General features: G+C 40.1%; 1 protein-coding gene across 2 annotated transcripts in view; it reads left to right on the top strand.

Moving 5' to 3' along the window:
• GRK5 (G protein-coupled receptor kinase 5) overlaps positions 1-6996 on the top strand; it is a 146127-nt gene extending 139131 nt beyond the window's left edge. The window contains exons 9-11 of one of the 2 annotated variants that reach the window (XM_032445323.1): positions 106-237; positions 1096-1164; positions 2117-6996. In XM_032445323.1, coding sequence (XP_032301214.1) covers positions 106-237; positions 1096-1164; positions 2117-2254 — 339 coding nt within the window. In that variant the 3' untranslated portion in view covers positions 2255-6996. Of the gene's footprint in view, positions 1-105; positions 238-1095 lie in introns of both variants that reach the window. The other variant, XM_015867417.2, reaches the window with a different exon arrangement.
• Positions 6997-15862: the final 8866 nt, after the last annotated feature.

Raw genomic sequence — 15862 nt, forward strand, 5'->3', positions numbered from 1 at the left:
CATTGATAGCAGCTGGTGATCCTGATCCTGACTTTGGACAAACTGGTGCTACTGGAATATATTTAATGCAGATGTATCCTTTCTTTCTTAATTTTATTACTCTAGATGATAGAAACGGAGTGTTTTAAAGAGCTAAATGTGTTTGGACCAAATGGTACTATTTCACCAGACCTAAATAAAAGCTACCCCCCGGAGCCACCCAAGAAAGGACTGCTACAGAGAATATTTAAGCGACAGGTGAGATCTTTTATGACTAAAATCAGGAACATTGGTTTAGATGGGCAGTGTCACATCCATGTTCTGGTGGTATTTTTCCTGTGACAATGACAGTACATCTTAGAGGGCTGGCTGTTACAGTTACCTGGCAGCTTCCTGACTAATACTGCATAATCACAAGTTTCCTGCCTATTTCTTGTGATGTTTTCTTTAATGACCAGAACGTTTGGTTTGTTTTATCAGCTTTGTTTCCAGTGGCTGAAAACTTCAAACTGTTTTTCAGTCTTGCGCTGAAATGCTTTTTGAAATTGTTTTTCATAAGTTCCTTAAAACCCCTTGCTTTCTGTGTTAAAAAAGAGCATTCAAAAGCTGAGTGAGGTAGTCAAGGCTCTAAACCAGGACTCTGAAAAGGAGAGCAAAGACCAACCAAGACAGTTGGATTAAAAGATCTTAGAGGTCTCTTTGGACTTTAATGATTCAATGGTTCTCTGTAGTCAGAGAGTATGTGCCATAGTGACGTGGCACTATGGCATCATTTGCAAATCCAAGTAACATTCCTAGACTGATGTATTTCTGTAGGGTAAAAGCTGTGTGTCATCATTGGCAGGTAGCCTCTCTAAATTAGTCGGATTTAGCAGATACTGACATTTTGCAATGATTTGACTTTACTCCTGGAGCTCATGTGTCTTTGAGACATCCTCAGGAGCTCCCATGGTCCTCCTGACCCGAAGAGAATACACATAAGAAAGTAAAGGGTATTTTACACCCGGAGTTCTTCACACAAGGATCTTACAGGACATTCATTGCATTATCAACATCAAATGAAAAGCTCGGCACATTTACAGAAGCTAATTGTCGTTTTTTTCCATCTTTCTGTAGCATCAGAACAATTCAAAGAGTTCTTCAAATTCGAAGGCCAGTTTAAATCACCACATAAATTCAAATCACGTAAGTTCAAACTCCACCGGAAGCAGCTAGTTCTGACTCGGTTTTATCAAACATTGCGTCCTTCCACTATAATGTATGGAGCTTCTATGGATGAGAGAGCATCCACCACTGAGTGAAAAAGAAAGAATCTCCCCAAAATGGAGATTTTCTACCCATTCCTTCCAGTGGAGCCTCGCATTTTAAGAAGAAATTTCCACTCAGGTCTGTTTCTGGAGGTGGCACTCAAGACTGTGTGAATCAAATTTGTCTATTTAGAACATTGCAATAGAAATTCAATGAACATGACTACTTGCACGTATTTAAATAGCATCATCCTAGAACTGAATTTTGTCTTTATTATTTTTAAAGAAAAGTTTTGTAAATTTCTCTATTGTCTCAGTTTACATTTTGTACATTTGTATTTAAATGAAAGTCAGACTTTGGAGGTGTATATTTTCCAAGCAGCAGCTGTAAAGCCATGTGTTTTAAGACATTTTTTAAAAGAAAAAAAAATGTGACTCAAGACTTCCAGAGCCTCAAACGAGAAATCATTCTTTTTAGTAATTCTAGCAAACTGTTCATAAATCACTTTATCAGACTGGGTTTTATTGACACGCATTTTTACAGAACAGGTTATTCTTAATTATTTTACATCTGTATATTTGGTTTACAGCAACACTGCATACGTTTCTCCTCTTCATTAACTTGTAATGTCTTGCATTAAATGCGAAAAGATACTGACAAGGCTTTGATGTATTCAAGAATACTCCTTGCTATGCCTAAGGTTTGTGATCTCAATGGACCAGCACAGCTGAGATTTGTATTTAATGTTATTAGATCATCATAATACTTCTTTGTTAGAAAGTGTACTCCATTTTAAACCTTTCTTCTTCACTTTTTTGTTGTTGTTGTTGTTGAAGAACAAAATTGAATGAGAGTTGACTGGGAAAGCAAATGACCCTTTGTTTTTCAGGGGCTTGAATCCTACACCCACTATGATGAGAGCAAAGTGTTCTCTGTGCTGCAGACAAAAGCCCAAGGCCTTTTCACCACTGCTCATATCAAACAGGTAGCAAGAGAGAAATGCAGTAGGCTGGTTTGTGCACCATGAGATTCATGTCAGCTCCCTAGGGCTGACCTGTGGAGATTCAGAGTGGGGTCTGAGCTGCTTTAGAGCAGTAGCAGAACCTGTGTCTGCACTTTCACTTGTCATATCAAATATACATGACTCGTTCCCCTCAAATAAGTCCTCAACTTAACTGAATAAAATGTAAGTTATGAAATAAGACTTCCCACTTTTCCTTCCCTCTTTCTTTATCCCCTTCCTTTAACCACTGTTGAAGACATTGTTCCCACTTACAAACGGGATCAGTCAGGATCAGTAGCGATACCTGAGGCATCTGAATCATGCTCAAGTAGTCCACTTAAGAATGGTACATCAAAAATATGCTTCCTTCTCTTTAATAGGAACTGCTCCCAAGTGCAGATGATGTCTCTGTAGCCCACCATGTTCTGCAAAAGAGAGTTCTTCGCCTTACAGTATTCACTATTTCTAGATCAGCTGTAAACTAAATATGTAATGGTTTCAGCTTCTCAACAGAAGAGGAATTAATACTATAGAAATGAAAGCAGCTGTGCACAGAGGAGCCTGTTACCTCCAGTTCCATTCTCACAGACTGATGGAGAGCCACCTAAGTCAGCAAGATTAAGTCACCTTGGCAGTCTCTGAATGAAAATACACTTGTTTCAAGGGATTTTCACAGGCTTTCTTCAATACATGTGGAATTTCACCTGATTTGAAGAAGTGTAGATGAGAAGTAGAGGAATATATCATAGCCAGACTGTGGATGTATATATCAATGCACCTGAGACAAGATGCACATCTTAGATCTTAGAGAGCAGCCCAGGTCTATTTTTATCATTCTAAGGCATCACTTTCTAGTAGCATTGCATACTATAAGATTGTGCACCCTCAGCTGGCTTCATCCTCTGCACTGATGCCAGGGGAAGTGGGAGCCACGGGTATTCAGGGGCTCTGAAAGAACAGAATTATGATTTCATGTTCTAACCTTGGGGAGCATTTGGGGGGATTTCAAGTACTTTGATTCAAAGTGAATAGTTTTGATGTGTGTTTGCACATAGCAAAGGAGCAGAAAGTAGTGGTTATTTAATAGCTTTCCAAACTGATCAACTTCCTGTCATCTTTCTGGTTACAGTGTAGGTTCTTCCAAAAATGCAGAAGTTCAGGTGTAGCTGCTTGTTTTAAGTAGACAGATGAGCAAACTTTGCTCATTTTAAGAGTTAGAAATCTTTTGCAGTCTAGTCCTGAATTGTACGAGCATCTTCTTTATTTTAAAATCTTCACTAAATAATTTGATGAACAGTTACTGGTTTGCACACTTTTTGATACAGATGAACATTCATTTTCTACAGTGTCTCTGTAGAAGAATTAAGCCTTACAGATTTTTCCCATTCCCTGGTTTTATGAAAGCTTTTTTAAGCAAAGGAGTAATGAAGAGAAAGTAACAACTTTAGCAATAGGACTAGAGGGAATGGCCTTAAGTTGTGCCAGGGGAGGGTCAGGTTGGATATTAGGAACAATTTCTTCTCTGAAAGGGTGGTCAGGCACTGGAACAGTGGCTGAGTCACTGTCCATGGAAGTTTTCAAGAAGTATGTAGATGTGGTGCTAAGGAGTGTGGTGTAATGGGGAATAATGGTAGGTAGATGGTTGGACTGGCTGTCTTGAAGGTCTTTTCCAACCTTGGTGATTCTATGAGTCTAAATAATAAACTCTTATATGTGCACTCTTGACCTGGATTATCTAAAAAGAGATTTTTGCAAGAATGGATACGACTTGAATGCTGTTTCTGAACAAGAACCTGCTTGTGAAGCTGGTAAAGGTGTGAAGATAATCATACCAGTTACTGCAGGTCAAACTGAATGTTATTGAAAGGCAGAACTTCATGCTGCAATGACTAGAGATGCCTGCTAACTGGCAGTTCAGGTACAATGCCAGGTATCCATAAGATCCCATCTTGTTTTGCAGTTATCCCTTCCACCAGTAACTATGGCAAAGAGTGCCATCAGCGTTTGGAAGTCATTCTTTGCTGACACAGTGAAGTGTCTGATTCTAAGACACTCATTCTTAACTTTGTCAGGATGTTCTCTGTCAAAGCCTCAGATTTTAAATCCCACTTCTCAGCAGAGATGCCTCAGCTGACATGAAAAAGAGTCTTTAATATTAATAAAACCATGAGAAGGACAAGACAGAGAGGGTGTGAGCTCTGGAGTATAGGGTGAAATTCACCTGTGTGTGTGTATCTTCAGCATGTGTCAAATGGCTGTTACTATCACACATCACAGCACATTCTTCCTTGTTATCATATGTTATAGTTTTTCCAGTAACCTTGAAATTGCATACATAAACTCATATTAAACATAGCGTTGAGCCAGTGGTTCAAAGTCAGTGTCATCTCTAGGGCTGACATCACAGTTTGAACAGAAAAATAGGCACACATTCAGCCATCACACAGCTCTGCATTCCCAAGTGGCTGAGCATCAGCCAGGAGTTTCCTAAGCAGACTTCTCTGGAAGAGCAATAAATGCACACCTGTACACACACCCTTACAGCACTTCTTCTCATGGATATCTATGGAACGGGTTGCTCCTCCATAGCTGTCATTTTTTTGTTGTTGTTACTCAAATTTGCAATTTGTTAAATATCTCAGTGCAGATGAAATAATTTGTTATACATTCCTAGGCGTTCCCATGCAATCTTTGAGAAGATTGGACTTTGCTTGGTAGAACATCGCCAGGTTGCTCTGTTCCTCAGATGCAGACCATCTTCCTTCACATGCATAGCATGAAGCACAAAGTGGCCATGTTTATAATATTTAGGTAACAGGTGCCAACCTCACATAAACACCACTTGGACTGCTTGTCTGACACTGCAGTAAAGAAATCTGGCAGTGAATGAAGTGGGATCCAGAGACTTAAAGGCTCTCCTGCCTGAAGATGGTCCCAGTTCTGTCTCAGGCTTCAAGGAGGTGCGTTTGGCAGTGGAGTTTGGGAGGATCTGTTCAATGGCTTCGTTCAGTACCTCCACAGAGAACAGATGATTCCAGAATTGTCTGCCAAGCCTCCCACAAATATGGCTTGCAATTTAAAACACTACAAAATTATTTAAAGGAAGAGTTAATATGCATAGCAATCTTATGCTAAAGCTGAAGGACTATGAAAGTTTAGAACAATTTCTCACTTTCTTGTGCAGGAAACAGTCTCTTTGAGATATACTAAATAGTATTACTTGTATCATCCTGGCTGGTGATAGCATTCTGTCCTTAGCTGAAAAAGAGGAAGAAACTGATCCAGGGAATGCTGCAGTATTATTTTTGTCTTTAGGAAATCTACCAATAAAGAGGAAAGCTCACAGTGTGCTACAGTATCATATGCTCATCTCCCTCAGACTTCTCTCTGATAATGCAAATCCAAACTGCTGCAGATGAATCAGCGTAGGTAGCATGCTGACAAAAGGGTTTGATGAAAGAAATGATTTCAGATTGTTGCCTATGTACTAAAATGAATATTACTGCTTGTGCAAAAGTGTTCTCCTTGTTTTATGTACCTGGAGCCAGAAGTGGTGGGTTTTGTTCCTACTGTGCTCATGTTTTCCATCACTGCCACGGAGAAGCCTCTTTGCAATTTTGCTTTCCCATTTTTAAACACAGAGAGATGCTCTCCATGCGTCGATAGAAAGCACTAGGGAGTCTGTGCACAAAACAAACCGGTATCAACTCTTTGTATTATTTAAGTGAAATGGATTTAATGTAGCTGCTCTTACTTACATGGCATAGGAGATGACTCTTGTAAATGGGGGCTCCTTTTTATTGCTGGTTTGTCTTAGTTCCTTAGGGATATTGAAAAAGAATGCACTTCACTTCTGTAAAGCCATCTCCAACAGAAGATGAGAATCCAATGCAGATGTTAAGGAATTCATTTCTGAATGAAGTGCTAGCTAGTAATTGCAGCATTTGGATGAACAATTCTTTTTTATAATGGAAAGACAAAGTTAAGAGGAAAGGGACAGAATAACTCTTACTGGCTCAACATCACAATCTTTCTCTGTTTTGGCCAAGCCTGGAAATGGATTTGTAGATGCCAATGTGATGAAGTGCTGTGTGCAGTCACAAGGATACATGCATGGCAAACATCGGGTCAGAGGCGACCACGTTGCTGGCATCAGTGGACTCCAAAGGGGACCTCCATGCTGTCTGGAAAATCAGTGGTCCTGTAGAGAAGATTAACTCCCAGAAAATGAACATTTCAGGCATTGGCTGGATGACAAATCTGTATTTCGTTCTCATCATCCCAAATACATTAATTAGCAAGCTGAGATGGGTTATTTCATACATATAGAATGTGTTCTCCCTTAATTGCATTTCTTTTCGACACTGGACACTCTTCTGAAAGATTTTAGCCTTATGAAGGTGAAAGTTGTAAAAACTTTATTTTGTGTTTCTGAGCAATGTAGATAGACCTAAAGATTTCATGAATTATCATGTGGTTGCCCATATCTGACTAATAATTAAATTGTAAATTTGCAGTTTCATACTAGGGTTAGTCTTATCACCTGCTTCAAAAACTAAAAGTCATATTTGGTATATAAACACACAGAGAATATCCTTCTGATTGAATTTCAAGAGCATATTCAGGATTAAATGTTTTTAAGCACTTCTAATACTGTAGTCTATTAGAGGAGCAGACACTTCTAAAGCAATGTTTAAAGTTGTCTTTCATAACTGAGTCAACAGATCGTTTTTGTAATAAATTCAAGCAAGTGTTCTCAACTAGAAGAGCTCGTGGCTGTTGGTATTGTACAAAAAATCATCCTAGTATCCAAAGGGTTTGGGGTGGGGAGGGGCTGTTTGGTTTTGTTTCTCTTTCCAGGGAGATCTTTAACATTGTTTGATGAAGCTAGTTTCATTTGAGATTGTTACTGAAGATAAAGGCTTCTGTGTTCTATGGCTGCTTGGGTTCTTCGTACATAATGTCCTAGTAATGTCACAGTGCTGCTGTATCTAGATCAAACCACTGTTTTAATTGTTTTTTTTGGCTTTTTTTTTTAAATTTTGTTTGTTTTTGTTTTTTAAAATAAATAATTTAAATACTTGAAAACTATATGTATTGCTTTAATGAGGCATATAATCATCTTCCATAATTCCTTGGGATCTTAAGGATGACTTCAGTGAGAGTGGAATATGTTTCACTATTACCATCCTTTTTGTTTTCTCTCATTGTATCTTCATGGACATTAAGGGAACTGAAAACCAAACTTAAGAGTGCATATTACTGTGCAGAAAACTGTGTTTTCCTTGACATCTCCTCCCCCTGCCTTACATCCTTACACCCCCAGCCTTCCTCTGCAATATGAGCTGTCACCAACACAATTGTATGGCCTTAAAGACAGGTTCAGGGAAAGGACGACACAGTCACTACTAGGGATGGAGGCTTCAGAAGATACAAACTCTTTTTTGAAGCTGAGCTCTGTCTGGTTTATGAGGGCCTAGAAGGGACATTGTCCAACCTTCAATTAGGATGAGAAGAAATGTTTGGAGAAGGAAAACGACGATAACCACCAGAATGTGCTCTTCAGCACCTTGTACATGAAGGATTAAGAACAAAGAGGCTACTAAATCACTAGTGGTAAAGTGGTGCTTTTTCTTTATGTGTAAAGTGGTGCTTTATCATATGAAAAATGATGGGCATTTTTCAAAGAGGCAGAAAAAATATTTTTTATGAACCTGCAAATGGCAAACAGTGTTTGCATCAAGTTTCACAAAAGAACATTGTGAAAACAGATGATCTGCACATCTGCATGGAAGTAGCGGCTACACCCAACAGCTGTACTCACTAAAACTTAAGGTTTTAGGTCTTTAAAACCTTAGGTAATAGACCACATAAATTCAGGTCATGCGTATCATCGCTTTCCAAACAAGCCCAAGCCATTTTTCACCAGGTTGTAAAAATCTGGGGGAATGTCGGATGAAGTCTTATTACTTCTCTAGCAGTTCTTGGTGTTCTGTTCTCTCTGTATCCCCACGTTCTTTCTGTACAGCAACATCTAGCCATGCTCTCTCTTGAGAGATGTAATCTTCCTTAGACTTTTCCACTTTCTCTGCCATGAGATGTTCAGCTTCTCAGAGAAAAGTCATTACATTGTTTGGAAAGAAATCCAATTAAAAAAAGTTGTCTTTTTTAATCCCTTTGAGGTTTTCACAGATGAAAAATACCATAAATGGACCAGACTCTGCAATTTGAAGTGTGTGGGGTGCTTCTGGGAGAGGAGACAATAGACATTTCTGCCAAGTCTTAGTTCTTAATTACTGGATTTTGTAATTCTTTTTCATATTCAGTATACCATAAAAGTAAAAGATAAAATGAAATAGGGACTGTTAACAATTAGTGCTTGGATTTGTCATGAATAGAGAAGGGAAACTGCTGCAGAGGCTGAAGTAACCCATTTATAGATGCTTACCAAATTTTCATTATACATATATAAAAACTATATGCAGTTTACTATATAGTTTATATTTATTAGCTTAATATATAGTTTATATATAATTTAGCACCGTTACATTATTTCTTAATGAAAGGAAAGCGTGTTCCTCTACTGCCAGCAAACTTCAGTAACATCCTAATGGTGCAGGGCTCCAAGTACCTCTGTTGGCTGATATGGCAGAGGTCTGCAGAGAGACTCAGAATGCTCCAGACCTGCTAATCTGGGGCCATTGCAGTGTGACAAAGATTAAATATTGGGAACAGAGAGGAAGGTTGGTTGCTTTTTTAAAAGACTTTGCAGGTGGGAAATGAGTTGTAAAGCTATACTTTAGAAGGATACATTGAAAGGTGCAGAGCCATACACTCGAGAAATGCAAGAATTGGAGTTGCTTATGTCCCATTAATATTGCTCTCTATGCACTGTTATTATTATGCCCTCACATAATGAGATGTTATTATGATGCATACACTCCCAGAAGAGAAACTAACCTCTGGCAGATTTACAATGGAAACCAGATGCATCCCCTCTATGGCATCTGCTAATACCTTAAGTGTGTCAGACTTTCATTTAAGTCTAAAATATTTTACTTTAGGGAGAAAAAGAATAAATCACCAAATTGGCTGCACTCGGCCATTTCCAATGGTAAGACAACCTGTGAATTCTGAACAAATCCTTTAGGCTCAGTGTGTAGTGCTTTTTCCTATGCACAAAGAACCTGGAGTTTTCAGTATCCCATGTCAGTTCATTTAGATGCTATTGATCCCAGGACTGGGAAAGGGATGAGGAATAAATCTGATCTGTTTCCTTTCCTTTCTAGGGTGAAAGCTCTTGGTTGTTTCCTGAAGGGACTGACAGCAGGGTCTTGTTCTTGCACTTTGACTGAAAACTGCTGTTGCCTGCCCCGCTGTTGCTCCATTCTGCAATTAGCAAATTGATACATTAATTACCTATTTCTTCCAGCTCCTCTTACTTGTTAACTCACATCGAAAAATGTCTGAAAACAGAGAAATATCAGCTCAAACTAGCACTGTAATGATGACTTTATTGCTAATAATACTACAGGCAGCAGTGCTGTTTGGAAGCTTAAAGTTGTTGCCCAGCTTTGGGCCTGATATTCAGTGCTCTGTAGAACTAAACATTGACATTCTGTGTAATAGAAAAATGTGGCTTCAGCTGACATTATATACTTAGATGACCACCATAAACACAGTTTATACACAATAAACAATTTGAAACTCAGATTGCATTAAGAATTTGCGCTATTGACCTCACATTTATCACAGGAAAGCAGGACAGATCCTACCTACATAATTACATCCCTAATTCTCTCTTAAATGCAGCATTCCTTCCTCTTTGCCCTTGCAGTGCTTTTTAAGTCAAAGGTTTGTGAGCATGCACATGAAACAACAGTGGCTGATCAGGTTTTAAAATGAAGCTTACATCAGTGTTCTTCAAGCGTCAGACACCGTCACAAGGATCTTCCTGGTGATTATAACAAGTGGCAACAAGACAAAATCAAACATTTCTTATCAAGTAGTTTGCATCCATGCAAAATGTAGCATAGATTGAATGGGTCAAAGTGACAAGTTAAAAAAACAAGAGAACTTAAAACAAGCAAAGTAACTTGGCAGGACATAATATTGTTTCTTCAGATTAGCTAATGGAAACTACGTGCTACCAATGGGAAAGCGCACTGCTCCACTGAAACTAATCGCTCTTCATTAAGGCATCTTTGGAGTTCAAGTAATGTGTGCATTTAGAACAGCACTCTCTGTGTAAAGTAATTCAAGACTATCCCTCATTTTTACTGATTCTTTGAGGAAAATAATAGAAAACAAAGATATGCCATGCCAGTGGATTGTCCCACAAACATTTCTGCATTAGAATGAACTAACACACATAAACTACTGAAGTCACAACAGTACTGAACAGGAACAGTTCTTCACGTGGAGGACTGCAGGACTGGCTGTAAGTAGCTCCAGCATTACTTTTTTTGCACAAATGCCTCTAGAGGAGCAGCGATGTGCATTGTTAAAATGTCCAGAAAGTCACCCTTGTAGAGGCCCAGGACATTCTGCATTTCCTTTTGACTACTGTGTTCTGCCACTTTTCTGTTCTCTTGATTTGCTGAGCTGCACGATTCTTCTGTCTCCTTGTACCCAACCATTACCACAGCGCCACAGCTACTTCTGCGCCGAGATCCTCTGTGCGTGAAGAAGGGGCTTTGGTTCTTGTCAGGAAATCCCTTTGTCTTCCTATTGGACCTCTTACTTTCATAGTTCCTGAGCTCCATCAGCCTCTCGTTGAAATACTCTTGCAAGGGTTTGTCATGGAAGCCACTGCTGTGTGCTGGTTGGCCTTTCAGGTGGCCTCTTGAGGAGCTCCCCAAGCAATGGGCGAATGAAGCTGTGTTTGGAAAACTGTTCAGCTGCGAGGAAGAGCTCTTTCCTCTTTCCCAGTCCTGGAAAAGCCGGTTCAAGGCTCGAGTTTCATGATAATTTCTTGATAACTGTTTAAAAGGGGAAGGAGAGAAGCAAGAGTGGGGCAGAAGGGTGAAGGGAATCTGGATTAAAATGTGCTGGTTTACGTAGAGAAAGATCTTATGGCTCCTCACAGTAAACAGCTGTTGGGAAAAGTTTCAAGTTCTTAACATAAATTCCCTGAGGACTCCAATTCTAATCCCTCTCTGGAAAATAAATGCTTTGGTCCGAGGTTAAACAGCGCTGAGCTCTGACTGTGATGTACTGCTACAATTTTGTGTAACTACTCTGAAGACCTAATTTTCTCAAAGAATCTCTCACCTGTCTCTATTAAGAGAACTTTAAATCTGTCCTTTCTGAATCTCGTTAGCCTGTAGCTGCAGTGTCCTGTGATAGAAATGTGTTCCTATTGTAAGAAATTTTTCTTCTTTTTTGTTTTTTCCTTCCCGTACACTGCTGTGAATTGCAGTATATTATTACCAGAAAAGCGATTTTCACATGTGATGTATTTCTACATCCTAAAACTATGAAGTTTATTGTTATTACCCTGTGGTATACCATAGACGTACGAGGAGTTTTCTTCTCCTTTCCTATCACAGGATGCCTTTCTCCCTGCCAACCATTTTAATACCTCAGCTACTTGAATAGCCTAAGGCCTGATTTGACTCCCATTGACATCAGTGGGTGTCTCTCCATTGACTTCAGGGGAACACCCATGCCGTGAGCCTCTTTTAACTGTGAGGAAAATCAATGAGTGCCAAAACAGTTTGCTAGAAATTCACCACATAAAAGATCGTCTTTCCATGTCCAGAGTTAAATGTCCCCTGGGCTCTTGAAGTTACTGCTCTGCCATTTCCATCTTCCTCACATATACCCAAGACATCCCAGTCTGTCTTAAGCTACCAGATGGTTTCAGCTCACTCAATTAAGCTCAACCGTGGCTTTTTCTTTGAAAAATCTTAGCTGTTCAGCTTGATGGAAGAACTGCTTTGCATTATATTACTCTTTCAAATCAATAAAAAGAAAAACTACACTGTGTGTAGACAGTAATGTTTCACAGCTGGACCATGGAACATTTTGCACTCGTTTATTCTGCCTGACAATGCCTTTGGTATCACGAAATGATCATTCAAGCAGCTTTTCACAATTGCTAATTAAGTCTAGATACTCGCTAAGGGTTCAGCCACAAATCTGGTTTCAGAGCCCAGCAGTGTCTCAGTAGGGCACTCCATCATCAGCAAGTTGGCAAGCTGCTTACTAATGATGAATGGAAAACATCAAGCACAAACCAGTACGAGTGGGTTGGACAGGCCATGTAAACCAAGCAATCCAGTTTTTGATCTCTCACTATTCCATCACATTCTGGAAGAGACCCAGAAAAATTAATGATCCTGTCTAGAGTGATTATTATTCTGGAGTAAGTTAGGAAACTGAAGAACACTAAAACTTGACTAAAAAGTAGGTTTTCCTTCCCACATTAAACCTTAAAAAAATATGTTTAAATAATCTCAACTTGATAATGTAATGGAGTACAACTCTTTAAAGTTAAGCTTTTCTATATCAAAACATAGTCCAAAGTTTACTAGCACATCACATATCAACTTATTTAGAGAAGTCAGTTGAAATGCTGTACATTTCAAAGACAGTTTTTGCATACAGACCTTAATGTCTTGGAAGCCTGGGTACTCTGGGATGATGGGCAAGATACACATGCTAACACTGTTCGACCGCCTTTGCTTCATTGTCATGTGAGAGTAAGAGCAGTTCCTGGAGAGATGGGATTGCTGCAGCTCAGGCGGGTTTCCCATGAAATGGAATGGTTTACAGTCTTCTATGTAGCAAGTTCTTAGGCACAGCATTGAGGCTGGTCCCCCCATTTCAACACCACTCAGAAGCATTTAGAAGCAGTCTGTATTCTAGAACAATCTCCTCTCTAGTTTTCCTCTAGTGGATAATCTCACACCAATGAGTTCCTTGGCAATCTGCAATGTTGAATATCAGCAAACACAGAAGACAGACTAAGCTCTGAGCTCCTGCCGAACTGGGCTCTTAGCGATCACGGGCAAGTGATGCCTTCATTGGGGTCAAACCATTAATGCTGCTTTTATCCTCTGAAAGCTCTTCGCAGATGGCTGGTAAATCCAGACTATGAACGTAAAGGGCTCAGGTGAAAGGGGGGAGGAGGGAGGGGGATTTGCAGGGATTACAAAACTCAGCCTTCTGTTGGTAAGGTCTATACTGTCATCTGATGCAGGCTGATGTGACTGCTGACGCAGCAGCAGTTAAAGATGATCGACATCACACAGGCAAGAGTTGTCACAGCTCACCGTGGAGCAGGCAGATCGCTGCCCTCAGGACTAGGAGCCCCCTGAGAACATTAAGGGCTTTTTCTCAGAGGCACAAGGTGCATAAATCAACACAACCAATGGGTAAAGAAAGACAATGTAGGCAGCTATAATTACAAAAATACATATCTTCCAACAAATCCTCTGCTACAGGGCTCCCTCAGTGTGACTGGAAATGAGCAGATGATCCAAACTTCCTTCTCTTTTTGTATCTGTGTCTTATATATAACTGGGGAGGGATAAACAGCATCCAAGCAGACATGGTAAGAGACCACGGTAAGAGCAAGACTCCTTTCAGGTAGGGCTGTGAAAGTGTCCACAGTAAGAGTCATAGAATCATAGGGGTACTAACACTGGAAAAGACCACTAAGATCACCAAGTCCAGCCCCTGACCCATCAGCACCATGCCCACATAAGAAACAGTAGCTGACCTGAACAGCTCGCATCCTATGAGTGTAAAGAGCTTTGGATCTTATCAATGAGAGCATCAGCTGGATTTGTGTCAGTGCTTTGGACTGCCTGCAGCTGGAGCTTGGCAGGCTGATAACAGAACTCCCCAAAGCAATGTCCGCCTCACTGTTGGGCAAAAGCAGATTAGGCATAAGAAAAGAACTTGTATAAAGAATTACACACAGATCTTCAATATCTACCTGCAAAGATGCAGCTCTGCTTTTTTACCTGCTCTGGCTCTGGCATTTTTGATTTGAGAGTAAAATATTTCTCGGGCAGATTTCAGAGCACTGAATGTGAGTGACCACACCCACACACTGCAGAGCAGCATCTGTGTTTACAGCTCCATAGAAGCCACAGAGGAACTCAGACACAAAGCTGGTGATATCAATTTTCTTGCAGAGATGTCACAGCACTCACAAGGTAATAGGAGGATGAGTCATCCTGATGCAGCCCTGGTGACTTGCATTGCTGCATACAGAATAGTACCTTAATGCAGAAGCAAAATATGGCCTCACTAGCAGTGCCTGGGAATTAACACAGTGTCAATGAAGATTCCTGATGCCATATTTCATTCTAGAAGTCTTTCCTGGTGTAAATTAGGGAAAAAAAGAAAAAGGGGGGGAAAAAGGGTATTTATTTATTATTCCTTCCTATGAGATATTCCCTGAGCCAGCGCCATGTTTCAGAAATGTTCCAGCCAAACCTGGACCACTCAGTCACTGTGGCCAGGTGGGAGGTAAGTCCTGGCTGTGAGTCTTCATGCCATGTCACCGACTCTAAACTGCTTCATCCGCACAGAAACAAGTGGTGTGTAACCTGACTGGTGCCAGAGTGTGTCTTATGCTTTAAAGAGAAGGGGAAGAAAAAAACACAGCAACAGCAGGAGTCAAATTAGTTTCAGAAAGCAATATTATTTCACAGATTCATGGCCCAAAGCTGTCATCTGATTAACAGAAATAAGAGCAGTGCCAAATAACTGCCATTAACACAGTTGCTTTAGGAGATGTGATATACTGTAAGTGTAGAGGCTTTGCAGGGGTCCTGCAAAAGTACCAGTTATTGTAGACGCGTAAAGAGTTCCCTCTTTCCATTTAAGCTTCCAGCTCTAAAGCATTTGCCTCGTGGAAGCGAGACCCCAGCAGCTTTCAGTCGGTAATTGCTCATTGTGCTTAATGAGTATGACAAGTGCTACGGAATGCGCCGCATGAATGGAGCCTTAAAAACGTCCCACGCTCCTGCTTTAATCCGAGGTTCTACTCCCACAGAGCTCCAGGAGTCCCTTACGATCACTCCTTCCTTCTTTTACAGTATCATTACTGCATGCGGGGAGGCCAATGCACTTCGGTCTTCAGCAAAGCTCTTTGTATTGTTGTTTAACATGAAACTTTACATTATCCTTTGATCTTCTGGTGAAAAGAAATATGTCTTTCAGCAGTGTGTAGGCTTCATAGTTACCTATCTTATACCCCAACCTTTATGCTCTTTTAAATAGATTTTTTTTTTAAAAAGGATAATTGCATTCTTACACAATTGATTCCTCACGTCACGTAAGCTAGTATTGTGTGTGTGTGTTTGTGTATGAATCTATACACCCATTTTACTTGGCTATCAAAGCTCTGATCTCACTTGCACCGTTTTGACCTTGGGCAAAGTTATGTGCATCTCTTTTCCTTTATTACATGGCCAATACTCTTAAAAGAAGAAACAGATGGCTCCTGTTGGCAGATGTCAAACACTCACCTCACTGGGCATGTTTACTATGGGATTTCAGCAGAGACTCTTGTTCCAGAGAGCTACATTTTTGTTATAAGCACCAGTTTTAAACCTGAAGCAAACATTCACTGACGAGGCTGAGACACTGTTCCATTTATGACCCTCAGTG

Source organism: Coturnix japonica, chromosome 6, assembly GCF_001577835.2.
Source record: "Coturnix japonica isolate 7356 chromosome 6, Coturnix japonica 2.1, whole genome shotgun sequence".
NCBI lineage: Eukaryota > Metazoa > Chordata > Aves > Galliformes > Phasianidae > Coturnix > Coturnix japonica.